Source organism: Melanerpes formicivorus, unplaced genomic scaffold (assembly GCF_026170545.1).
Source record: "Melanerpes formicivorus ecotype bairdi unplaced genomic scaffold, bMelFor1.0.p_v2 SCAF_98, whole genome shotgun sequence".
NCBI classification, from domain to species: domain Eukaryota; kingdom Metazoa; phylum Chordata; class Aves; order Piciformes; family Picidae; genus Melanerpes; species Melanerpes formicivorus.
Window position 1 is genome coordinate 1,851,139 of NW_027142450.1, and position 27,928 is coordinate 1,879,066.

General features: G+C 43.1%; 1 protein-coding gene and 1 long non-coding RNA gene across 2 annotated transcripts; one reads left to right on the forward strand and one right to left on the reverse strand.

Moving 5' to 3' along the window:
* Positions 1–11,126: 11,126 nt before the first annotated feature.
* Positions 11,127–22,864, forward strand: LOC137455405 (cytochrome P450 2H1-like). Its single transcript, XM_068166173.1, has 9 exons — positions 11,127–11,339; positions 14,532–14,694; positions 15,579–15,728; positions 18,967–19,127; positions 19,504–19,680; positions 20,374–20,515; positions 20,801–20,988; positions 21,509–21,650; positions 22,126–22,864. Exons 1-9 carry the CDS (start codon positions 11,166–11,168, stop codon positions 22,305–22,307), a joined length of 1,479 nt encoding a protein of 492 aa, XP_068022274.1. The 5' UTR covers positions 11,127–11,165; the 3' UTR covers positions 22,308–22,864.
* On the reverse strand, positions 15,686–27,669 carry LOC137455406 (uncharacterized). Its single transcript, XR_010990819.1, has 3 exons — positions 27,516–27,669; positions 26,433–26,486; positions 15,686–15,770 (listed from the first exon to the last, which is right to left on the reverse strand). It is a non-coding gene; the product is annotated as an uncharacterized lncRNA (long non-coding RNA).
* Between the last annotated feature and the right edge of the window lie 259 nt (positions 27,670–27,928).

Below are 27,928 nucleotides of genomic sequence, written 5' to 3' on the forward strand. Positions count from 1 at the left end.
CACTTTACGCATCTACCACCGACATCATCTCTCCCCCAGTGGTTATCAGTATAACAGCACTGAGTTGTTTTGTGTAGACACCATTACACCATTCCCATGCTTTGGGTGGGTACAGCTTTTTTTTTTTTTTTTTGTCTTTTTCTTCCTTGATGAAACCTGTTGACTCCTCATTATCTGAGATCATGACATAATACATTGATGACATCTGTTGAAGTTGTCCCTATCACTTCCTCCACATGGAAGATTCTCTTCCTTTCTCACTCACAGCAGAAACATCAAAGCAGTCATTTCCGGAGTGAGTTAGCTTGAGGAGACCCCCAGAAGTGATGATAACAATAGTCCCATGGCAGCAGGGTTGTGACCATAATGTACAGCAATCAGTGCAGGGCCTCCAGGTCTGTCCCAGTTTCTTCTGACTACAAGAATACTCTCAGGCACATCATGTGCAGCCGGTCCCTAGGCTCTCTCTTTACACACATCTCTAACATTTTGCAATTGCAAGCTTCTGCCACTTTCTTTGTGTGAATTTTGATAGTGACAAGTGTGCATGTTAGTATAGTATGTTTTACTGTGCATTTTCTAAGGTATGGTTATCAAACAGTCCTGCAGAGCTGCCTGTTTGAGGAAGCATTTAACCTAATGGACAGCTAACAAAGATTTTTGTTTGTCTCTATCTGTGCTTTTCATGGAAAATGCCTCCTCAAATCTGAACGCAGGGTACAGAAAACACAGGGACTAAAAATAGAAGCCCTTAACTAAAAGACAGTGTGTAAGGCTGCTGCAATGATCACAGGGTGTTAGGGGTTGGAAGGGACCTATGGAGAGCATCAAGTCCAACCCCCTTGCCAGGGCAGGACCATATAATCTGGTGCAGGTTGCACAGGAACATATCCAGATAGGTTTTGGAAGTCTCCAGAGAAGGAGGCTCCACAACCTCTCTGGGGAGCCTGTTCCAGTGCTCTGTGATCCTTACAGTAAAGAAGTTCTTCCTCATGTTGAGGTGGAACCTCCTGTGCTGTAACTTACATCCATGGCCCTCACCCTATCACAGGGCACAAGCAAGAAGAGACTGCCCCTTCCTTCTTGACACCCAGCCCTCATATATTTATAAACTCTGGGATAATGGGGCCAGCGCTTGGCCAGCTCACACCCCAGCAGCCGGATGTGGGTGTCACTTTTTCTCTTCTCTCTCTAAAGGGAATTGGAGGTTGTCAACCTTGCATTGGTGCTTTCTGGTGCTGCAATGCAGAAGTATAACTGTTTACTTTGCAAGAAAAAACCCAGAAGATCCCCTTCAACTATATTTATGACATGGTTCTAGAGTTAGACTCTGATCTCCCACAGAGTGCTGGCAACTTGTAGGCAATAATCCCAAAGTCCAGCTGTTAGAAGTTATTGATCTTTATTTCTCCAAGCAAGACAAATGGGGGGAGATGGTCTGTGAGTCACCTTACACAATTGCTGGCGGGACTGAACTGCAAAAGGACGTCCTCTCTACTGCATCCTCCCATTCTGATCAGAAATTATTAACAAACCAGCCAAGCAGCAGAGGTTGTTCATTTCTCAAAATAGCACAGTGCTGGTTCACACAGAGGATTCTTTCAGTGATGAGAGTTTTGTTCGGGTTTTTTTTTTGCCACAAGCCACCTACCAGCTTTTCAATGGTCTGTTTAATAATGACACTGTTTCCAAACTCTAGTCCATATTATTTTTCCCATGGCAAGAAGAAAGTATAAGCAGTGAGCAGAAAAACAGCAACCTCCCATAAACTACCTCCATGACTGTACTGCGAGAACTTAGCTTTTGTTTACTTTTTAAAAGTATTTTTAATGTTAACATATGAGTACATGACCTTTGGAAATACAACTGAGTTATTTCGTTTACTGAAACACAGCTGTCCTAACAAGCTGGGTTGCTTGGTTTGTTTTCAAAAAAGCTGATGGTAGATTTGGATGGAAGCTAGAATACAAAATGTAAATTAATTTCCCACTGGAGAGTTACAGTTCCATCCCTTCACTACATCAGCTCTGTCACTAGATGAATTAAACACATGCTAAATTGTATAGCAACACACAGCTGGAAATGTGTGCAGAAGGAGTGTAAGAAGAGGCAGCAGTCAAACCTGGCTCAAACCAATGCTCCATCTGTGCCAAAGCCTATCTGGCAGTGGCAGTGGTTGTGAATGTGTCTATGGCACATACTTCTAGCTCAGTATTAACAAAGAGTCAAAACTGTGAAGTTTGAGAGAGAGGACAAGGCTTTCCTCACCCTTTAGAATAAACCTTTATTAGAATAAACCAAACCAGGTTGGAAGAGACCTTCAAGATCATTGTGTCCCACCCATCAACCAATCCAACCCACCCAAACAGCTAACCCATGGCACCAAGCACCCCATCAAGTCTCCTTCTGAACACCTTCAATGACGGCGACTCCACCACCTCCCCGGGCAACCCATTCCATAGCGCAATCACTCTTTCTGTATAGAACTTCTTCCTAACATCCAACCTGAACCTCCCCTGGCGCACCCCTTCAGTCCCAGACTTGGGTGGAGATGAGGAGAAGAATAAGCTTGTGTGAGGGACCGTAGCAAGAGTTTCAGTTGCATAACTCTCAATGAGATTAATTGTTTAGCCTGTGAGATTGAGGGTAATTCTTAGGCAGAACAGGAGACAGTTGTTTGGCATTAGATGGCAGCACTGGGAACTCAGCCAAAAGATAAATTCCTGTCTGATCTGCTTGTCTTAGGAGCACCATCCTGGATCTTAGGTTTTGTGTAGGCATCCAGCCTCAACTGGCACAGAATTATTCATCTCTTAGTACAATTACTCTGGCAAGGAGTATATGATAATTAGCACAAGCATCATACAGGTTTGTCCAAATTTCTGTATCCCTGTTGTACACATTGGGGCATGTACTCCAAAGCTGCAGGTTTCTATATGGTCTCTGTGACCCTTCTTTGCTGACGTAACTACATTGCATTTGGCTAGTTAGATTGTACAACACGTTATCATAATTGGGGCAAATAACGTGTTCAGTCAGAGGCCTAAGAAGAAAGCAGAGCCAGAAATGTCTCAATACTAATCTTGGTGGCTTTACCTTTATAGTCATCAGTGGAGTGATTATAAATTAACATTTATGGGAGTAACCTCACCTTTGATTCAATCCTCCAAAGACATACCTGTCTGACTCCACGTACTCTAGGGGGCACATAGGCAACTATCTAGGATGCAGATACATTGGCTGTGGAGCCTCTTCTTTATTTTTTGAGATACAAGAAAAATCTCATATTTTTTTGTTAGTGAAGGATTGAAAAACATGGAAAGAGGTGAGAGGAGAAGACAATAGAAAGAGTAACTTGTATTGCTTTTTTTGTGGGACACGTGGAAAGCAAAGCAAACTATTCTGCCTCCAATTGTGGCACAAATTACCATGTCATAAGGATGAATCCAGTATTGAAGCTAGGGCTTGGGGAAGCTTGGTTCAGACTTCATGATGTAAAAAGAAGATGATGGAGTCCTTTTTTAAAATTATTTTTCAAGTTTTCCTTTATTAAGTCTGAAATACTTAAAAGGCAGCCCTTTACCCTCAGTTGGTCTAAAAGTGCCCTCAAGTACATCTGGATCAAATATCAAATAATAGCCCTTCCTTAATACCTTTTAGTCTGAAAAGTCAATATGCCTTGCACAGAAAAGTGCAGTGAAAAAGGTCATGGTACACTGAAAGGTACACTGAAAAATATCATGGGTGTTCACTCTTTGTTTTCAACAAAAGCTATTTAGAAGTCTGATGTTGGACATTTTCAGCTGTTGCCTGGATTAACTGAGTTCAAGAAATAGTTAACCCACTCATTGGCACTGATTAATCGAATAACCCTCTTGCCAGGTCCTCATGAAATATCAGACAGGGTGTGCAATGTGTCTGATTAGTTTCTTATTTATACTTTGTTCTGCTTCCAGAGGCTTCTTTTTTTACAGACAGTTTTTCATTGCACACCTCTAAAGCGGGGAAAATAAATCACTGTTCATGTTCTTATCTTCCTCTATTACAAATGAGTATAAGCCAAAGAATAGGGGACATCTTTCATGTTTGTGAGACAGAATGCATTAGGTATCATAATTTCCAGAGGAAGTGATATGTGCAGGAGAAGATGATGGCTGGGACAAGGGAACGAGCCATGTATCATGCTTCAGGAGTGAGAGCCACAGCAGAAGAGTCTTCATGTGGCCCCTGTTCACCCAGTGGTCACACACATGAAACCTGTATTGGAGAAGAAATGGAAGATCTTGTTACATGCTTTGGCTATGGGATGGGGTGGGAGAATGAAGACCCAGATCTGGACAGCTGTCACAGAAGAGAATGTGGCCTCTGAACAAATTACTATCAAACATTAAATGAAACTCAAATACAGTGATTAGCTTAGAAAATCTCCCTTCAGCATGAAGTGCACAAAGAACTTTGGCTTTGGTTCATACACAAGTTCATCTTTTACATTACCTTCCAAGCTACTGCATCTTGTGTTCTGTTAGAAAAACACTGTTATTTGCCACCCAGGTACTGTTTGTACTGCTTGTGAGTTTATGCAAGTTCTTGTTCCTTGTGGCATGCAGGTCATGAATGCTATGTCAGTTCACCAATCACTGCCTAAGCACTTCCTGGCTGATTTCTGCTGTGATGAAATCAATGTTCTGAGGTCAGCCATATGGGTTTCAACAAGACAAAGGGCAGGGTCCTGCACTTGGGACACAATAAACCCGTTTAACACTACAGGCTTAGGGTAGAGCAACTGAAGAGCTGCTTGGCAGAAAGGAACTTGTGGGTGTTGGTCAACAGCTGCCTGAATGTGAGCCAGCAGTGGGCCCAGGTGGCCAAGAAGGCTACCAGTATCCTGGCCTGTATCACAAATAGCATGGCCAGCAGATTGTCCCACTGTACTTGTCACTGGTAAGGCTGCAGCTTGAGTACTGTGTTCATAGAACTGTCAGGGTTAGAAGGGACCTCAAGCATCATCTAGTTCCAAACACCCCACCATGGGCAGGGGCCCTGTGGTGGGTTGAAGTTTCCACCCAGCATTTACTTTGCCAGACCAACTCAGTTAGAAGCAAATGGATGCTGTATTTACAAACAAGAACTCCATTCTACAATGGTATGCAATGAATATGTACAAAATATACAGTATTTGCAATATTATACAGATATTTACATGCCCCCTGTCCCACAAGAGAGAAAGGAGCAGGGAGAAAGCAGTGGGTTAGACTTAACCAAACAATTCAGCCAAGGTCAGCTGAAAAGCAGGTTAATCTCTCTTGAGCGAAGCAAGCAGGAGAGATCAGAGAAAAGAAAGAATTGTTTAGGAGCAGCTTGTTTTATGGCAGATGGCTCCAATGAATTTGTTTAGGATAATCTTTTGGTTTTCTTTTTACACCCAATAGTGATTTATTCATATTTTTCTACTTTTCTGCTCAAAATCTAAACTAAATTTTAAAGGCATAGCCTAGAACCACTACAGACACCCCACACTAGATCAGGCTCTTCAGAGCCACATCCATCCTGGCCTTAAAAATCCTCCAGGGATGAGGCTTCTACCATCCATTGTCTCACATTCCAGTGTCTCATCACCCCCATGGTAAAGAACTTCTGCCTAACATCCAGTCTGAATCTACCCGTTCCCCCTAGTCCTATCTCTACCTGACACCCTAAAAAGTCCCTCACCAGCTTTCTTGTAGGCCCCCTTCAGATGCCAGCAGGCCACAATAAGGTTTCCTCAGAGCCTTCTCCTCTCCAGACTGAATAGCGCAGTCAACTCCCTCAGTCTGTCCTTATAGGAGAGGTGCTCCAGCTGTCTGATCATCCTTTGACCCTTCTATGGACACGTTTCAGCATGTCCAGATCCTTCTTGTAAAAGGGGCTCCAGAAATGGATGCAGTACTCAAGGTGGGGGCTCAGCAGAATGGAGTAAAGAGGGAGAATCACCTCCATTGACCTGCTGGCTATGCTTCTCTTGATGCAGCCCAGGATGCGATTTGCTTTCTGGACTGCAAGTGCACACTGGTGACTCATGTTGAGCTTCTTGTCCACCAGCACGTCCAAGCCCTTGTCTTCAAGGCTGCTCTCAAGCCAGTCACTGCCCAGCCTTTATCAGTGCCTGGGATTGCCCCAACCCACATGCAAGACCTTGCATTAGGTCTTGTTGAACCTCACGAGGTTGGCTTGGCCCCACCTCTCCAGCCTGTCAAGGTTCCTCTGGATGGCATCCCTTCCCTCCAGCGTGTCTGATGCACCACACAGCTTGGTGTAGTCAGCAAACTTGCTGAGGGTGCACTCAATGCCACCAACAAAGACATGAACCCATTATCAGCCACTCTATGGGTGCAGCCATCAAGGCAGTTCTTTATCCACTGAGTTGTCAGTATAAGAGAGACATTGAGAGCATGTCCAGAGAAGGGCAACAAAGATAGTGAAAGTTCTACAGATCAAGTCTAGAGGAGTGGCTGAGGAAGTGGAGGGTTTTAAGTCTGAGGAAAAGTAGGCTGAAACCTTATTGCTCTCTACAACTATCTGAAAGAAGGTTGTAAAAATGTTGGTGGTGGTCTCTTCCTGCAAGTCACAGCTGATAGGACAAGAGAAAATGGAATCAAATTATGCCAGGGGAGGTTTAGTTTAGACCTTAGGAAAAACTTCTATACCAAATGGGTTATCAAAGACTGGAACAGGCTACCCAGGGAAGTGGTTAAATCTCCAGATGTGTTTAGAAGCCATCTAGAGATGGTTCTCAAGGATATGGTGTAGTAGTGGTGCTGGTGGCGTTAGATCATAGTATCAGTCAGGGTTGGACGGGGCCACAAGGATCATCTAGTTCCAACCCTCCTGCCATGGGCAGGGACACCCCACACTAGAGCAGGCCGGTAAGAGCCTCATCCAGCCTGGTCTTAAACACCTCCAGGGACGGGGCCTCAACCACCTCCCTGGACAACCCAATAATAGATAACAACTTGATGATCTTGAAGGTCTTTTCCAACCATAGTGATTCTGTGATTCTGTGTTTAAGTAAAAAAGACATCCCACAAAATCCCCCTCAACTGTGAAAATTTTCCTTTTCCCCCTGTCACCATGTGACTGGTGAAGGACTTCACATAGGGAATGGCTTTGAAGTCTTTGACCAAGGCAACTAATGGTCCTCCATCTCTCACCTGTCTCTATCCTCGCACCCACAGACCCACTGCATGCTCACCAACTTGACGCCAACTTCTACAGAGAAATATCCCTCCCAGGCAGTGCCCTGGGAGCCCTCTGCCTTCGTCTCTCTGCACTTCTCTTTGACTCAGAGTACATTAAACACACTTTCCTCACTCTCATTTTATGATACAACCTTACTTGTGACATTATTCTACGTTTCTCAGTCACCACCTGGAGTAGGGAAACACGATTTACATTTTTACTGCACTTGCTCTGTTTTGGTGTGGTTAGGAGAAAAGCCTGACTGACAGATAATACCTGTAAACTTGATAGCAGCGCTGCTGATTTCTGGATTTTTCTCCATGCAAAGAAGCTAGCCACCCAGGTGGTAAGAAAACGTGTAAATCTGTCTGTGGGAACTTGTTTGGGAAACTAGGCTGATGAGAACAGCCAATAGTGTGTTCTCCTACAGACATTTGTGTCGAATCCTACTAGAGTTTCCTTGCATGACATTAAGGAAATTACTGTAGACTGACTTTCTACACAATGAACAGGGAGATGGCGTCACCACAGTGCAAAATCCTCCTACACCACCATCTTCTAGTGCTAGCTGTATCACTGTGGTGGAGTCAGTTCTTAGAGCTGATTTGTTTCTTTCATTTCCTCTTTAATTTCCCAAACCATTCTGTTACCTCTGTGATTCTGTCTCCAGCAGGACTGAAGGGCATAGTGACAGCATGTATTATATCACTCAGCATCAGCATAAGTTACTTATTTTCTTCACATTTAAAATGTATGATTTCTCATCAGTTTTCCTTATCACTGAAATTATTTGTTATGACAAAGTGTAGCCAAAGTTTTGTTGCTTGACAATTGCCAAATTTTTCTTTCATTTTAAATTGTTGGTGAAGTTTTCCATCATCATTTTTCTTTACAATAGGCTCTGTTCTCAGAACATATGGGCTATGATCAAGTTCAAGTTTCTATGATCTCTTGCAATGATGAAAAGCAACTTTTAAAAGTTACTTAATGCCTTTAGTTAAGCCCAAGTTCCAGCAGGTCTGAGTTCAGGTCCTGTTTGTACTGCAGATGCCCTGCTCAGCCTTTGGAAAGGTGCACTGGGCATTATGCCCAGTGATGATGGTGTTACAGCTGGGGACAGCTGATAAACTTGACCCTTTGCTTCCATATCTCTCAGGGCATGAACCTTTCAGATGGCTGGTGTAAATCATCATGGCTTTGCAGTTCGTTTGGGAGGAGCTCCACTGCCCATGCAGGCATCTAGAAGAAGCACTCTTAGGAGCTCTGCTAAGGTCAGATAGCTTCTGCGAAATTTGGCAGCTTTCACTTTCCATCCTTCTCTTTACCGTGTATGGCACTGGTTTTTCCCATTTCCTGATGTTTTTCTGCCTGGCTTGGGGAAGTGCCTGTTTTTCCTTAATGCTGGCCATAGTCTAGAGCTTGGCTTCATTCAAAGATGATGGGATACAGAAGCAACATAGTTATTTACTGTTGGTTGAGTCACAGTACAGGTTACATGAAGACTGTTACCAGCTTCATCTCTTTGCTCCTTATTAGACTGAACAAGTAATTTGCCGTGTATTGCAAACGACTGATGAACTTCAGCAGCCTCATCCTTTTTCCTCTGAGTTATGTTCAAAGTCAATTGAGCCCATACACAAATATTTAACCAAGCTTTTTGAGCTAGCTGTTAAAATGTAATTTCTGTGTTCTGAAGAACAATTATGTGGTTCATACCTTATCTCTAGTGCTATCTGTGCAGCACATTATCAATAGAGTTATTACCTAAGTTGTTGAATGCTGAAGTTACCACTGAACTTTAATTCCTGCTGATTGCGGCAGATCTTTTGTCAAATTGCTGATAAAAATAAAACAGAGGTTGATATTGTGTTTTTCTACAAGGTATTAGGGGAAGTCAGGTATGAAAGTAGTAGAAGTGTAGTAGCTGAGATGTTATACGTAGAAGAACAGGCAAGATGATTTCCATAGGCTACTCCGTTAATCTTTTCCCTGAGCATGTTCATTGAGATGTCACATTACAACATAAGGACACAGGAGCCTGAGGACGGATGTACCGGATCACAGCAATGGTTAAGCCAGCCCAGAATCCTGTCCAACAGTATTTTAACAATTAGTTCCCAGGGAACAGACTGAAAGCATGAAAAACACAGAGGAGTATGCTTTCAGACTGCTCTAGTCTCCAGTCACTCCTGAGACATCAGTGCTGTCTCTGTGTTTGAGTACTGTCAGTAGAGGTGGTACAGTTGCTGTCCCTGGATGTGTTTAAGGAAAGACTGAATGTGGCACTTAGTGACATGGTCTGGTCAATGTGGTGGAGTTAGGTCATAGGCTGGACTTGTTGATCTCAGAGGTCTGCTCCAGCTTCAATAATTTTGTGATTCTGTGATTTTTCTCCCATGATTTTTCCTGGTTATTTTTTGGGGCACATATATCTTGAAGATATGGAATGGGTTGCCCGGGGAGGTGGTGGAGTCGCCGTCATTGAAGGTGTTCAGAAGGAGACTTGATGGAGTGCTTGGTGCCATGGGTTAGCTGTTTGGGTGGGTTGGATTGGTTGATGGGTTGGACACGATGATCTTGAAGGTCTCTTCCAACCTGGTTTGGTTTATTCTAATAAAGGTTTATTCTAATAAAGAATGGTGTTCCGCAGATCAAGGGTATGGTGTGTGAAAAACTACCTTGCTTTGCCTGGTTAAAACCTATACATTGCTCTCATAATCTCTATAGAGCAAACTTGGGTACCTGCTGAATGTGCGGTCCCTTTCACATCCCCTTGTACAGGGATGCTTTCTCCAAGCTTCCCTGATTTGCCCCAGTAATCTTGCTATTGTTACTGCGTTGAAACATGGTCCAAGAAAGGACCAGTAGCTCGTTCCATAAAGTCACATAAAAAGGAAATATACAGCCTGATATCATACCTTGTAACTGGGACTGAATGGGGAGTGAAGGAGTGGCAGGAGAGGCACATTGGAGCCAAGGGGCTGTAGGATCATTAGCACTTCACAGACACTACATGTGATGTTCAGACAAGACTTGGCAACAGAGTCCAGAGTCCTGGGGTTAGCATTTCAGTTTCAAGTGACTGGATCACCGTTCTACTGTACTTCTCTGCCAGAGAATGTACATAGTTCTCATTCAGTTAGTAGGGTTCTGGTTTCCTATGGGGAAGGGGAGTGGGAAGCATTTTTATTTTTAATTTTTTTTTTACATTGTATTAAATAATATTAATTAAACAAATGATTCTGTTAAGCTCTGTTCAGGATGCCTTTAACTTTCATATGAATATTCAAGCAGTTTCAAGAAACATCAGAAAGGAGATTGCAGCTTGCTGAAGGTATTTGTGGTTTGGAGAGAACTTGTGACAATGCAAATGCTGTAGACACTATGGTTTGTGGGGTTAAAATATCAGATTAGGGTAAACTGAGAATATTCTTCAAAATCTGTGTGTGTGACTTGGGTACTATTACATAATTTTATTCCAGGAAAGGCGATTAAATGCCTAGGAAAAAATTGGTATATGATGCCCTTTTGCAACCATACCACCTCGCTTCAACTGTACTCAGATACTAGAGGGGCTGGCAGATGTCAATCTACACAAGACGGCAAACAACAAGCGTTTAAGTATACATGCAGTGGCTAGACTCTAAATCCTTCTGTGTTTTGAGTTTTTTTGACAGCATTGCAATGTGATTCCTTTTGTCCTATATGAATGGTTATCCAAAAGAACGCAACCCAGAGAAGTAAATAATCAGTATGCAAACAAGGACTTCATCCCTAGTTTGCTCATTCTTATCTTGAGCAGATTAATAAGTAATCTCATGTCTCATCAGGAATAGGAATGTACCATTGGCTAATTTCATCCATGTGCTTTGGTATAACAGTATATAAATAAGCATGGATTTACATATCCAACATCAGGCTCTTCTGACACTTCTCTTCCTGAGCCCACCATGGAGCTCCTGGGAGCGACCACTATTTTCTTGCTGGTTTGCATCTCATGCCTTCTCATTGCCACATGGAGCAGATCACAAAAAGGGAAGATGCCTCCAGGTCCCATCACATTACCCATTCTTGGAAGCATGCTCCAGCTGAACCCACGGAACTTGCCTGAAAGCTTGAAGGAGGTAAAGCACTCTCTCTTCTTTCCTGTGTTGTCTTCATTGCATATGAAACTAAGTCTGGTCTACACTTTCTCAGCTTAATCCACAAACTTAATTTCCATTGATCAAGTGTCAGACTCAAGCGCAAACAAAAGGTTTCTCAGAAATACATACTTCTGAAGTCTATGTATTGTAATAATCTCTATAGTCTATATATTGCAAGTGTAAGTCTATATATTTGCAATAATCACACCAATGATGAATGCTGTGCTGACCTGATAGTAGTACTGTAATTTGAATCACAGAATTATTGAGGCTGGAAAAGACCTCTGAGATCATCAAGTCCAGCCTATGACCTCACACCACGGCATCAGCCAAACCATGCCACCAAGTGCCACATCCAATCTTTTCTTAAAGACCTCCAATGATGGCGCCTCCACCACCTTCCTGAGCAGTCCATGTCAGAGCCTAATCACCCTTTCTGTGAGGACATGCTTCCCAATATCTAACTTAAATCTCCCCGGGTGCAGCTTCATACTATGCCATCTTGTCCTGTCACTAGTTGTCTGGGAGAAGAGCTCAACCCCCACCTGACTACAACTTCCTTTTAGGTACTTGTCTCCTCTTCTCCAGGCTGAACAATCCCAGCTCCCTCAGCCTTTCCTCTTATCACTTTCTCTCCAGCCCCCTCACCAGTCTTGTCACTCTTCTCTGGACCCACTCCAGCACCTCAATATCCTTCCCGAAATGGCCACAACCACACAGAGTACTCGAGGTGAGGCATCACCAGTGCGTAGTACAGGGGCAGAACTACATCCCTAGTCCTGCTGGCCACACTGTTCCTGATACAGGCCAAGATGCCATTGGCCTTTCATATCCCCTGGGCACACTGCTGGCTCATGTTCAGCTGCTGTCAACCAGCACTCCCACATCCCTCTCAGCCTGGCCGCTCTCCAGCCCCTCATCCCCCAGCCTGTACTGTTGCATGGAGTTATTGTGGCCAAAGTGCAGGACCCTGCACTTGGCCTTTCTGAATCTCAGCCCTTTGGCCTCAGCCCACTGACCCAGCCTGTCCAGGTCCCTCTGCAGCATCCTCCTACCCTCCAGGAGATCCACACTCCCTCCCAACTTGGTGTCATCTGCAAATTTACTAACAGTTGACTAAATCCCCTCAAACAAGTCATTGATAAAGATGTTGAATAGAACTGGGCCCAGTACTGATCCCTGGGGGACATCACTGGTCACTGGACACCGAGTGGATGCTGCACCATTCACAACCACTCTCTGTGCTTGGATATCCAGCCAGTTTTTAACCCAGCAAAGGGTGCACCCGTCCAAGCTATGGACTGCCAGCTTTTCCAGGAGAATGCTGTGGGGGAGACTGTGTCAAAGGCTTTGCTGAAGCCTAGCTCGACCACAGCCTCCCCCTCATCTACCAGGTGGGCCACCCAGTCATAGAATGAGATCAGATTGGTTAAGCAGGACCTTCCTTTCCAAAACCCATGTTGGTTGGGCCTGATTCCCTGATTTTCTTGTACATGCTGCTCAATGCACTCAGGATGATCTGCTCCACAATCTTGCCAGGTACTGAGGTCAGGCTGACAGGTCTATAATTTTCTGGATCCTACTTCTGGCCCTTCTTGTGGATGGGTGTCCCATTGACCAACCTCCAGTCATGCGGGACCTCCCTGGTTAGCCAGGACTGGTGATAAATGATGCAGAGCAGCTTAGCCAACTCTTAAGCCAGCTCCCTAAGCACCCTAGGATGAATCCTATCTGGACCCATAGGATTGTTAGGGTCTGAGTGGCTCTGCAGGTCACTAACTACTTCCTTACAGGAGGGATATTCTGCTCCCCATCCCTATCTACCAACTCAAGAGCCTAGCTGCTCTGGGGATAGTCAGTCTTTCTGTTAGAGACTGAGGCAAAGAAGGTGTTCATTACCTCAGCCTTTTCTTTACCTTCTGTTACTACGTTCCCTCCTTTGTCCAACAAGGAATGAAGATTTTCCCTGCCCCTCCTTTTGTTATTAATGTATTTATAAAAGCACTTTTCATTATTCTTGATGCAACTGGCCAGATTAAGTTCAAACTGAGCTTTTAATCTACTTCTCTTTCTACATGACCTTGCAATATCCTTAAATGCTTCCTGGGTCACCTGCCCCCTTCTCCAAAGTTGGTACACTCTTTTTCTCCCTCTGAGTTCTTGCAGTAGATTTGCCATCAAGACACTAATGCTACTGCAGTATTCACTATCCTCCTGTGTCCATGCTGTCAACGCAACCTGGCCCTTTCTCCATTTTGCTGCTTCTGCTCCCTAGAAGGTAGGTAGGACATCCTGTGAGCAGAAGTAACGAGTGAAGGGATAGAAGCGAAACAGTTTGGAGGTGAATTGTGCTGTCCATGCCTTTCCCTGACTGTTGTCACTCATCTTGTCAAAAGAACCCTGTGTGAACAAGGCCTGGGAGGGGATAGGTGGAGGGAGTTCAGCTGGGTTGCCTGTTCAGACGCAGACATACCCCCACGAGCCCCTTTATGCTGTGGTGCTCATGAACACATAGGATCATGAGCACCCTCAGGCATTCTGCTACTCTGCTTTGTTTCAGAGCACTAGGTGGTTCCATTTCCCACTATGAAAAAAATAAATCAAAATAAAAATTCTGGGACTGTAGATCCTTTGGTCTTTAAAAGTGAGCATGAGAAGAAGTGTTTCAGGTTGGACCAAGTAGCTCAAGAACCTTCCTGTAACTGTAGTTAAGAGCAGATGCTTGGGAAAGAGCGTGTGATTAGTGTGCAAGGGGTCAGTGACCCTCATCTCATATACTTGTGCAGTTTCCAGAGATATGTGGCCCAGGAGATTTTAGACTTAACACTTTGGGCAGTTGCTTCCACACTCTATGTAATTGCTTTTTGAGCCATTGTAAATTGTTCTTCAATGTTCCTGGTAGAAAAGCAGAACTCTTTTGCCAACTCTCGAATAATATTTTGTTTTCTTGGTTTCAGACTTGAAACCTCAACATTTCCAGTTACATCTCTTATTTCTTATACAATTCCTTCTTCCCCTAGCTGCAGTTCACTTTTGAAAGATCTCTGCATGGCTGCTAATCAATACAACGTCTCAGTGAGGGTGGGACAATGGCACATCACCTCTCAGATCTCTCTGCTACAAATTTCTTTTCTCATGAGTAACATTCAGACACTTTGCTCTTTCCTACAGCTCAGCAAGAAGTATGGTCCTGTCTTCACGGTAGATTTAGGCCCACAAAAAGTTGTGGTGCTATATGGCTATGATGTTGTGAAAGAAGCTCTGATTGATCAGGCAGAAAACTTCAGTGGAAGAGGCAGTCTACCACTGATTAAAAAACTCTTCCAAGACACAGGTACATCCCTCATAATGTTAACATACAAAGCTGATGCTTTCAGTGCTTCAGGAACACAGCTGAGATGTCAAGGGTGGAGGGAATGGTGGATTTCATTTACTACTTTCATGCATACAAAGTAGCAATAACAGACTGAACTCATTGCTTGAACTTCTGAGTAAATTGGACCCCTGGAGAACTGTTTAAGGTCCTAGACTGGCTTCAATGAGTGCCTTTCTATTTTCAGCATGCTTCAAATCCTGGCTAAAATTTTCATCATTAAATGTTCCCCTAAGATCTTACATTCATTTTTCCTTTTGTGAAAATATTGACAACATACTTACAGGTAAGGAGCCAGGAAAAGGTAAATCCACAGCACAACAAAGACAAGATAATATAGGCTGCCCTATTGAAGGCCACATTGAAGATTAGTCCCTGAGCAGGACACCAGGGCAGTTCCCAGCATGGCATTTATCTGGGTAAATACTACCAATTCCATGGTACTATATTACATTATTAATGGTGTTGTTAATAACAATATGCTGTGTGAAGGTGAATAGCAGAAAACTTGAGCAGTTATGTCGGTGCAAAGGCCATGTGCTTGTGGCCAAGATCAATCCAGTATTAGCGTTACCATCTTATTTGCACCCTAACATAGTTTTTCTTATACTGCAAATAAACTCAGTCTTACTTAAAGTGTTGTGGCAGAGGGATCAGATTTGTCACCTTCAGAACTGCAGAGAAGTTATGGTTTGGGGCATTTAGCAATTGCAGTGTAACTCCACAGAAGAGTGTCTGTTTTTGCATGTTGAGTACTTAATGTGTAGCTCCCATTCAGGGGAGGGAAAAAAAAACACCCTAAAACTTTTTTTCTCACAGAAATCTATTTTTCCTTCCTGTGGCAGGTGTTGTGACCAGCAATGGGGAGACCTGGAGGCAGCTCCGACGGTTTACACTCACCACCCTGCGAGATTTTGGGATGGGGAAGAAGGGCGTTGAGGAGCGAATCCAGGAGGAAGCCCGTTTTTTGGTGGAGAGGATCAGAAACACAAAAGGTAGGATATGGACTTCATGCCTTGCTAGGGCACCATGTGTATCTGCAATGGAACAAGGAGTGCTTTAGGGCTGCTTCACCAAATCTACATGCAACCTATAAAGCCATCTTTTAGTAGTATAGAAGAATGTTACTTCTAAGTACTTTCCTTTTCAGTGTGGGCTTATTCTTCAAGGAGGGAAGATGGATCTGAAATAGTGCTGAAGTATTGCTGTTTCCCATGAGTCACTACAAAATTCAGTCTGGCTTCATTGATAAGCATTCCTGCAACAAACAGAAGAAACACTCTCCTACCTGCATTGCTCTCCTTCTTTCACTACCATGATGTCCTACTGCAAGCCTCCATCTTTAGCTCACCTTGTTATGGCATCGTTTATGATGTATTAAAAGGTTTTGTAAGCAAGCTACATAAAACTGAAAAGTACAAAGCCATTGCTTACTCTTAATGCAATTAATAAATAGCTAGGAGTTGTTATCTACTAAGCTCAGCATTAATATACTCCCCGCCGCTGATGAGACATCTGCTGAGTCTTCAATGGTCAGGAAGCTATCAGTCAGACAGAGAAGGGATTATGCCATTTGTCCTTGGAACAGGCTATTCCTCAATGATGACAAGTTACCATTGTGTGACTTCTTGTTTTTCTTTTAGTATTTTATACCTTTTTGTGTTGTTATTTCTTCTCTTGAAGCCCTGAGATGCACTCTATCACTGTCTGGAATGATACCTTTCCTTTCTTTCTTGGGTCAAACCTTGCTTTTTTTCTCATGCTATAGAAGCTTAGAAGCTTATGCAGCTGTGTTATCAAAGCTAGGCAGAATCATTCAAACCCTTAGAAGAGGGTTATCCAACTGAGGCTGTGCTAATACAGTTCATAAACAGGTGTAATAACCAAGTGACATAGCTCAAAGTCTTTATGATTAAATTGGATTTCTGTGGCAATCTTTAGGCCGTTGCTAATAAACAGTCTATAGGGCAGACAGGCATGTGTCATCTGGAGAGGAATGAAGGCACTCAGACCAGTGTTCTGCTGAGAACAGGATAAAAGAGACACTAAGAGGATTCACACAGTATCACAGTACATTAGAGGTTGGAAGGGACCTCAAGAGAAGGCTATCAGATTAGTCAGACAGGATCTCCCCTTGGTAAATCTATGTTGGCTACTCCTGGTAACCTTCTTGTCTTCCATGTGGTTAGAGATGACATCCAGCATGAACTGCTCCACCAGCTGGGGCTGCTCAGCCTGGAGAAGAGGAGGCTCAGGGGAGATGTTATTGCTCTCTACAACTACCTGAAGGAAGGTTGTAGACAGATGGGGGCTGGTCTCTTCTCCTAGGCAACCAACACCAGAACAAGAGGACACAGCCTCAAGCTGCACCAGGGGAGGTTCAGACTGGATGTTAGGAAGAAATTCTACACAGAAAGAGTGATTGCCCATTGGAATATGCTGCCCAGGGAGGTGGTGGAGTCACCATCATGGGAGGTGTTTAGGAGGAGACTTGATAGGGTGCTTGGTTGCATGGTTTAGTTGATTAGGCAGTGTTGGATGATAGGTTGGACACAATGATCTTGAAGGTCTCTTCCAACCTGGTTTATTCTATTCTATTCTATTCTGTTCTAGTCTAGTCTAAAGTATCTTTCCAGGGATGGAGGATGTAGGTGAGGCTGACTGGTCTGTAGTTACCTGGGTCCTCTTTCTTGACTTTTTTGAAGACTGGAGTGACATTTGCTTTCTTCCAGTCATCAGGCACCTCTCCTGTTCTCCATGACTTTTCAAAGATGATGGAGAGAGGCTCAGCAACAGTATCAGCCACCTCTCTCAGCACTCATGGATGCACCCCATCGGGGCCCATGGACTTGTTTGTTTTCAGCTGGTATAAGAGATCTCTAACCCAATCCTCACTGACCAGCAGAATGTCCACATCTCCCCAGTTCTGCTCCCTTGCTTCTAGAGACTGAGGTTCCTGAGGGCTGGTCTTAGGAGTAAAGACTGAGGCAAGGAAGGCATTCAGCAACTCTGCCATCTCTACATCATCAGTTACAATGTCTCCCATATCATTCAGTAGTGGGCACATTTTTTGCCTGCTCTTCCTTTTGTCATTGATGTATTTGAAAACACTCTTCTTGTTCTCTTTCACTCCTCTGGCAAGACTCAGTTCCAGGAGGGCCTTGGCCTTCCTTGCTGCATCTCTACATTCTCTGGTTGTCTCTCTATAATCCTCCCAATTGACTAGTTCTTTTTTCCACATACTGTAAGGCTCCTTTTTCTTTTTTCCACATACTGTAAGCCTCCTTTTTCTTTTTGACTTTTACTAAAAGTTCCTTGCTTATCCATGCAGTCTTCTGCCTGCCTTACTTGATTTTTTATTTCAAGCAAATACATTTCTCTTGAGCTTGGACGAAGTAATGTTTGAATATTAACCAGCTCTCTTTGACCTCCCCTTCCTTTCAGAGCCCTAGCCTTCTAGATGGTTCTAAGTAGAGTCTTGAAGAGTGGAAAGTTTCCCCTTTTAAAAGTCCAGGGTTGAAATTTTACTTATCACCCTGCTTCTTTGTCTACTCATATTAAATTCTAACATATCATGGTCACTGCAACCAAGATTACCCCCAACCTTAATATCTACAACCAGTCTTTCTTTGTTAACACCAGGTCCAGCATTGCACTTCTCCTTTTTGGTTCTCCAACTACTTGCAGTCATCAGTGCACTGCAGGAACCTTCTGGACTGTTTGTGCTTGGCTGTGCGATCTTTCCAACTAATATCAGAGTGGTGCTCATGAGCACCAAGGCACTTGATCTTGAGGCTACTTCCAGCTGCCCATAGAAGGTCTCATCAATAGCTTCCTCCTGGTTCAGTGGTGTGTAGTAAACACCCATAACCATATCATCCATGTTTGTATGTCCCTTCTCTCTTACCCATAAGCTTTCAATGCTTCTATCATCTCTCCCTGGGTTAAGCTAAACACATTCCAGTTGCTTATTCAGGGAAAGGGAGCAACTCCACCACCTTGCCTTGTCAGTCTTGTGCTTCCTGAAACGTACACGGTCATCCATAACCACATTCCAGTCATACATGGAAAACTAGTTCACTTCAACTAGATAGATAAGAATAAATTGGATGAGCCCTTCACCATCCTTTCAAGGCATGCAAAACTCCAGGTCTCAAGAGATGTAAAGCTTGTAGTGTAAGAGGAGGAGATGCCTATAATGTTGCAAGAAAAATACCATTTTTGTTGTTGCAGAGCGACCCTTCAACCCTGGCAACTTCATAATCCACGCTGTTTCCAATATCATCTGTTCTGTCATCTTTGGGGATCGGTTTGACTATGAGGACAAAAAATTCCTAACTTTAGTTGATTTGCTAGAAGAAAATAACCATCTCCAGAACTCTACACATATACAGGTATGCAGAGCATTGTTTTACTGAAGAATTTTGTTAATAAATAAACCATTTAATTAATGAACATTTATTTATTCATGTTATTGATTTTGATGAATTTGGAGACATTTCCTGAAATCCCACAAGGCAGTTAAATAACCAATTCACATTCTTTTTTCTTAACCTTGTGGAATTGCCAGTGTATAGCCAAAGGATATCACTGCAAAAGTTGTTCAAGTGAAGTCTATCCCTGAATACAGCTAAAATGTAAAGGCATTTACATCTAATTGGATAATAATCCAAATCAGTTTAATTGCCTCATTCTCATAGTTGCACTTAGAAGACTTTATTGTACCCACACCAATCAGAATGTGCTTTTTCCACTATTTCATTTTTACAGCTATACAATTTCTTCCCAACTCTCATGGACCACATACCTGGGCCTCATCAGAAATTGATAGAAAATACTGAAACAGTTAATCGCTTTGTTTTGGAAATCATAGCAGAACACCAGAAAACCCTGGATCCCACTTGTCCTCGAGACTTTATTGATGCTTTCCTTAAAAAAATGGAACAGGTAATGCAAGGGCAAGAGATTTATTGTATTATAAGAAAACCACTGCTTGAATCCCAGCTTCTTTCAGTTGTGGTATGGCACAGTTGTGAGGGCCTTTGCAAATACAGAGGGCAACTTGCTTTTCTTAGCATGTCAACTGGCCAGGGAGGTGGTGGATTCACCATCACTGGAAGTGTTTAAAAGGAGACTGGATGAGGCACTTGGTGCCATGGTTTAGCTGATTACATGGTGTTGGGTGATAGGTTGGACTTGATGATCTCAAAGGTCTTTTCCAACCTGATTAGTTCTATCCTATCCTATCCTATCCTATTCTTACCTCCCCATTTTCCTATTGAGGATTTTTAACACAGAATTAGCAGCACTAGCCCAAGTTAGGAAAACTGATGACCAGTCTGGTTGATGTAATTCAATGCTTTTACCATGTTCAAGAAGGTTCATAGTATTACTTAATGAAAATATCACAGTATCACTAAGGTTGGAAGAGACCTCAAAGATCATTGAGTCCAACCTGTCACCACAGACCTCATGACTAGACCATGGCACCAAGTGCCATGTCCAATCCCCTCCTGAACATCTCCAGGGATGGTGACTCCACCACCTTCCTGGGCAGCCCATTCCAATGATTCCAATATCATGAATTCTGGGGTTTTTTGAGCTCCTTAGCTTTGTCATTCAAAACATTCTGCCTTCCAGGAGAAAGGAAATGCTCACTCAGAATTCACCATTAAGTCCTTGAGCCAAACCACACTTGACTTGTTCTTTGCGGGAACAGGGACTACCAGCATCACACTGAGATATGGAATTCTGATTCTTCAGAAATACCCAGAGATAGCAGGTAATACAAGCAAAAATAAAGAATTGAAAACTTAATAGATCATGGGATCATTGTGGACAATTCCTGTTACTACCACATGGAGCAATGGTCTCCTAACTAAGGAAACCTGTATTTGCACTGTAGAAATGTGTATTGGTCTTAGTTCTACTCACAGGAAGGAAATGTTTGTGCTAAGCACATTTATATATACCTGGTGTGCCAAAAGCAATTGCTGTAATTATGAGGAGAGGTTTAGGTGGACAGATGGGGGATTTCTCCATCCTACACTTATTTGTTTCCTAACAGAGAAAGTTCAAAAAGAGATAGACTCTGTGATTGGCCGAGAACGAAGTCCCTCCATGGCAGACCGGAGCCGGATGCCCTACACAGATGCTGTGATCCATGAAATCCAGAGATTCATTGATTTCCTTCCAATGAATGTCCCACATGCTGTGATCAAAGACGTCAAGTTCAGAGACTATTTTATCCCCAAGGTCTGTTCCACTGTGTCTGAGAAAGATCATAATCTCTTGAAAGCAATGATGAGTGCTACTCAGCTTATTTTTGTTTGCTTATTTATTGATGTTAAATTTTATTTATTTTCAAAACCACTGAAATGTGATAGAGAATTGGAATACTTAGAAGGGGATTCTGGAAGTTATTGAGTCCAACCCCCCCCTTTTATTTGGGGGGGGGAGGGGGAAAAAAAGAGGACAACTACACTTCATCCTCTAAGTGAAAAGGGAGATAGAGCTTGCTTTCTTTTTATGTAAATGTAAGCAAAGTTCTCATTTATTTGGAAGCAATATTAAATGCTCTAATCAGACTTACCCTTAAAATTCATTTTAAAATATCTCTGCCATACCAAAAGTACATATTTTTATTCATGAACTGCTCATTTTAAACTGATTAAACTTTGACTACCCCTCTGTTCAGTTCTGAGAACTTCTTAATGTCACTTTTGCTGTAACAAGTCTCCATTTTAACTTTCTTCTCCTCTCTTTGTTAATTTAGGGCACTATGATATTCCCTATGCTGCATCCTATCCTACATGATAACAAGGAATTTCCAAATCCAGAAAAATTTGATCCAGGACACTTCCTGAATGCAGATGGTACCTTTAAAAGGAGTGACTACTTCATGCCATTTTCTGCCGGTAAGACCTCTTTCTATTTCAGATCCTAGGTCTATCCTGCCCTAGAACCTCTCTGAAGATTTTAGTGGTTCCATCACCACGGTCTGTACAGTCATGTCTGGTGAGGTGCTAGTTACTTCTGGGCACCTCCAACCCTTGTACTAGAGTTTCATTTGACTTCCTCTTTTAATAATCACTACATTTCCTCAAATGCTTTTGAAAAGATGTATGAAGTGCAACTCAGTCAAGCAACTTTGCTCTCCCCAAACTTACCATCAAAAAGCTGCAAAACAAGAAATCAAAGCCTTCAAACTGCTTTTGCCCACTGAGCACTCTCATCATTATAGACAGCCTCTGGTTTCATTCATTTCCTTCCCCAAAATGCTGCAGTACTGCCTGTCCATTCTGAGACGTCTGAACTTTCATGGAAGAGTGGTTAAAACAAGTTACCCATAAAACACTACAGTCACCTCATGTTTTTTCATTTTGCTTGCAGGAAAGCGTGTCTGTGCAGGAGAAGGTCTGGCCCGCATGGAATTATTCATATTTTTAACAGCCATCCTGCAGAACTTCACTTTGAAATCTGTTGCAGATCGCAAGGACATTGACCTTTCCCCAATAATCACCACCCTTGCAAATATTCCCCAACCTTATGAGGTCTCTTTTCTTCCACGTTAGCCACAAGAAGCCAGCTGCCAGCTGCCAACCTCATGAAAAGTTCTGGTTGAAAGACAGCCATTTCACAATCTGTTGAGCCTGAAACTCTCAGATCATTTGATTGATACTTCATTGAGAGAAAATTCTGTGGTGCTTTCACAATCCTTACAGCCAGCTCTCGACAGGCTCTCCTCTGCACCTACCTCACCTAGCTTTAAGTTCCTAATTGGGGTCCTAGCATACTGACATGTCAGTGCATGTAGACTAGTGCTCTAAGAGCACTCTTGCCGCTGTCCCCTATCATTTGTTCCTCTCAGCAGGAGCAGGCAATCGTACCCCAGGGTTTCCACAGACTCTCCTCTGTATTTTCAGTTTGCTTGTGGTCTGTTTGTAAAGCGTGTAACAGTGGTTTTCTTTCTGTCAGAAGATGACCATCTACTGTATATTTGCCTCAATACATATTGTGTCCTATGGTGAGAATGGATTTTAGTGATGAATGGGCAGATGTCCTGTGTGATTATAATGAAGGCCTGTGAAATACAAATTTATATTGCAAAATAAAGAAGTAGTACACTGAACTGTTGTTTTTCTGAGATCCTAGAAGAACATCTTTTAGTGAAAAACCTGCCTTTAGAAAGGTTACATTCCCAAATGTCTTACAAGGCTTGTATATGTCTGACAGCGTATTTAATTACTTTATATGAAAGGTATTATGGCCTGAAGACTGAGATAGCCAGTGACCTATAAAACCTCCACTCTCAATAGCAGAAGACTATATTGACCCTATGACACCTACCAGAACCCCAACTGTCATTACAAACCTGACCATTGTGGCAGAAGAGAACAGATTAAATAATACTAGAATCCCCCCAGTGCCACTGACTAGAGGAACAGCAGTTTGCATCATATTTTATGATGCACATAAAGTTCATTAGAGCAATGTTACAATTTGGCTGAGGGAGCTGGGGTTGCTTAGCCTGGAGAAGAGGAGGCTCAGGGGAGATGTTATTGCTCTCTACAACTACCTGAAGGGAGGTTGTAGACAGGTGGGGGCTGGTCTCTTCTCCTAGGCAACCAACACCAGAACAAGAGGACACAGCCTCAAGCTGCACCAGGGGAGGTTCAGACTGGATGTTAGGAAGAAATTCTACACAGAAAGAGTGATTGCCCATTGGACTGCGCTGCCCAGGGAGGTGGTGGAGTCACCATCATGGGAGGTGTTTAGGAGGAGACTTGATAGGGTGCTTGGTTGCATGGTTTAGTTGATTAGGCGGTGGTGGATGATAGGTTGGACACAATGATCTTGAAGATCTCTTCCAACCTGGTTTATTCTATTCTAATCATGCTAAAAAGTGTAAAGTGAGTTTACATGAGTTGTCAAGCGCTCATATGCAGACACAGGACTGGCAAGTCCCAACTTGATCATATTCCTTGTAATGTATAATTTATAGTGATTACAGGAAAAACGGAAAGCTGAATCTGTGCTACATGGGAAAAGGAAACAACTCTATTACCATATCAGTAACTGTTTATGTGAAACAGACACAACTTCTTTCCTTTCCAAGTATTAATAAGCCAGATACACCACGAGTTGCAGCATGGCATTGCAAAGGCAAAAGCCACAAGTATCACAGAATCATGGAAATATGAATGAAAGAAAGACATATAGTACACATGTATATGTATCAAAGCACACCACTGCCACAAATCTTCTCACCAGATAAGAAGAAAGCACTCCACACTTCCTTTCCAGCTGTGCCATGACTAAACCAAACGGCCTTAGAACAGCTTTGCTGTTCCAGATACATTCCTCCATGCTGAAAAGTCAAGGAGGTGATCAATGCAAATCAACAAGAAAAACCAATTAAGCTCCAAAAACTGCACCATGATATGCACTGAGCTTTGAGATTAGGACAGGGCTAAAGCTGTGTCCTGGAATCATTGAATCATAGAATGGTGTAGGTTGGAGGAGATCTCCAAAGGTCATTTAGTCCAAGCCCCTCTGCCATCACCAGGGGCATCCTTAACTAGATCAGGCTGCACAGAGCCCTGTCAAGCCTCACTTTAAACATATCCAGGGATGGGGTCCCAACCACCTTCCTGGGGAACCTGCTCCAGTGTTCCACCACCCTCATAGTAAAGAACCTCTTACTAACATCCGATCTAAATCTGCTCTTTTCTAGCTATTGCCCCTTGTCCTATCACTGCAGGCCTTTGTAAACAGTCTCTCTCCATCCTTCTTGTATCTCCCTTCAGGTACTGGAAGGTCTGCCCAGACCCTCCTCTTCTCCAGGATGAACAACCCCAGCTCCCTCAGCCTGTCTTCACAGCAGGGGTGTTCCAACCCCCTGATCATTTTCCTGGTCCTCCTCTGGATCTGCTCCATCAGGTCCATGTCCTTCCTATCTTGAGGGCTCCTGAACTGGATGCAGTACTCTCACCAGAGCAAAGTGGCAGAATTGCCTCACCTGATCTGCCAGCCACACATCTTTTGATGCAGCCCAGGATATGATTGGCCTTGTGGGCTGCAAGCACACACATTACTCTTCCCAGTTCCAACTTCTCAGTTACTCTCCCCAAAGAACATCTCTACTAGAGAAAAGCTCACAGAAAAGTACCTGTTTGTCTGGAGAACTTTGGGGAGAACTTTGCCAATCAGAGTTTCTTTCACAACATATGGTTCATACAAAACCACTGTACATAGTAAGCATAACACACTATGAACATGGGACCATACTTATTGAGCTGAAACAATTTACCACACAAACCCACAGCCTCTAAGTTACATCTACTTGCCTCAGGCAAGTTGTTCTGCAGCTAAAGCTGAAGTTGTTTCCTATGAGGAGCAAAGGAAATAGCTAAGGAGGCAGCTTCCCTGTTTCAGACACCTTCCTCCACAGTGAATAGAAAAGGAGGCAGCCAATGCAAACCACCAAGAAAAGGACACTATCTCCCAGGGGATCCATTGCAATGTGGAACAGGGATGTGGGATCAGGAAGGGTTGAAGCTGCATCCTGGAAGTCTCACTTTACAAAGCCTGCAGTAAAAACAGTGCAAACTTAGCCAGTAGGTATAGTAGGTACTGTTTCCCCTCAGTTAAACATACAGCTTAGAAAGAAAAATCACTGACTGATAACAAACTTGAATGAACTGGTTTAATTTTTAAGTCTTTGTGACCTTTTGTAAAGCCACCTTGTTCTACTATATTATCAGAAAGCAGGGACAAACATTAACAAATCTTGCATTAATAAAGCCTGTCATATTTTCATAGCATGCTTTTCTTCTGCCTATTACTATTGCTTATATGCTTGTGCTCTGATGGGATGTTGCATTGATTATCACAGAATCATAGAATGGACTTTTAAAGGTCGTCTAGTCCAAGCCCCCTGCAGTGAGCAGGGACATCTTTAACTAGAACAGGTTGCTCAGAGCCCCAAGCTGCCTGATTTTGAATATTTCCAGGGATGGGGCTTCTACCACTTCTCTAGAAACCTGTTCTAGTGTTTCATCCACTAGATATCTTTTAACATTCCTATTGAACATAGAGTTCCAGGTTAAAAAGTATATACTCCATTCTAAAAGAGTTGCTTTTCAGCTGTTGACTTCATCACAGTTTTCACTAAAGATTTACAAACCCATTCTGAAGACTGCTGACATCCCCACAAAGTACCGGTCTGAAAGTTGAGTGACTTCAGAATAAGCTGTTAGAGCAGCTGGGCAGAACTCTCTTAAGGGGGCAGAAAAAAAAAAAGTCCTTCTCTGGAGCTGGACACTTCTTCCCTGAACTGGGGACACAGATGTCAGGTCTTGGTGTAATTGGGATGCTACTGCCATACAATCCTCTAGCCAGCTGGGTAGTCAGTCTCAAAATTTTCCTTCCAACAGTCACTCTGGCACAAAGTTCTCTTCCCGTTTCTCCTTCCTGGAAGTGGGGTACTCAAGAATTTGTGAAAGGATTTGTTACTTCCTATCTCTCTTATGTGAAAATACTAAGCAGCTGCTGGCAATGCATGGCTAGGATTTCCATCCTCATGTATCCTGGAGATTTTCATCTTTTTTGTGTAAAAATAGCACTGTATTTTCTATACACAGAGAAGCAGCTTTTTCAACAGAAACAAGATTTGGTCTTTGCCTTCACGGATTTACCTTGTGGAATTTTTCTCTGCTGACACATCTCCCCCTCGTGGCCTTCCTGCAATGCTGTCAAGGAAAGACAACGAGCAGAGAAATGTCCTGTTATTTTTCTGTGAAAGTTTCTATGCCCCAATGCCACAGGTTCCTAGATTTCCCAAATGCATACTGGGCTGCACGTGGTAAGTGGATCACTTCATCAAAACACCTATCAAATACACCTGTGCTTAAAACAAGACACGGCTATGCAAGCAGCTCTACAGAACCAGACTCAGACAGCAGTGTCACTGGAATATATTTAAAACCTACGCTTTAGCCTGCCCTTTGCCTTGCTACAAACATACAAACCAGACAGCAGGCCTCTGACTGTGAAGAGGTGAGGGGGACAGGCCAGGAAGATGCATGCAGACTGTGCATTCTCCATGTGAGGCAAGTATGGAAAGAATAAGATACAATGACTTTACTTTCATGTGACCATATTTACTTACCCACTGCAATTCAGTCCTCCTGAAAGCTGTGGCCTTCAGGGGTGAGGAGCAATAACTGTTAACAACTGCTGCATGGATGGTGTTTTAGAGGGCATCATGCAATTTTTTTTCATGGCACTGACAGCATTCTCGGCTTTCAGATAGCTTTGGAGACTTAGTAAGTGCTGATTAGAGCTTACAACTAGTATACATGTTCCCCAGAGTGGTGTTACTCACAGCTACAATCTGCTGTCATATCCACAGCTACCTTTGGCAACATACTATGCTCCAGGCATGCATTATGGAAGGAAAGTCTTGCTGCTGCAGGACAAGCTTGACACATTAAACCATGCTTAAGAGGTGCGAGGCACATAATTTTCTCTGCTTTTAAGACCAGCACCCCTGAAACAACTTCACTGTTATATGCCTCCCCATGGTCTCAAGATGAAAAGGTACTTTACCCTTTACCAGTTCCAAGACAGCTGGAAGTGCTAGAAAACGTAAAAACAGAGAGGAAAGCTGTGCTGTTCTTGCCCACTTCATGAGTATACACAAGGCTATACATCAGCAACACTGAATCCTTCTTACTATGGAATGAGTTTTGGCACCCCAAATAGAATGCAAACAGTACCTGTTAAAGGGAGAGTACCTGGTACTGATCTTAAGACAGAGTAGGGCTGCCATACATCCAGTTCCATACTCAGCTTGGATCCATGGAGTCTTGTTTCCAACTGAGGCTCCCAGCACATGGTCCATATCCAATAAGGGACTGAACTTGCAATTGCATTGTGATACCATTAAGAGCACAGACCATGTCCAAGTCCATGTTCAGTACTTGATCTGCAGGTTATCTGCCATGAGCAGAACCTATTTGGCTTGTTGCTATGCACTAGGACAAGTCACTGGCACTTGGAGCTTGATACCATTTTTATCACATGGAGATGAGCACATTTCTCCAGACAGCAGACAGCCAGCTCTCTAATGTAATTCCTGGGGATACAACTCTTTTGCTCCTTATTTTTGGCCTCTGCACCAAGCCAGAGT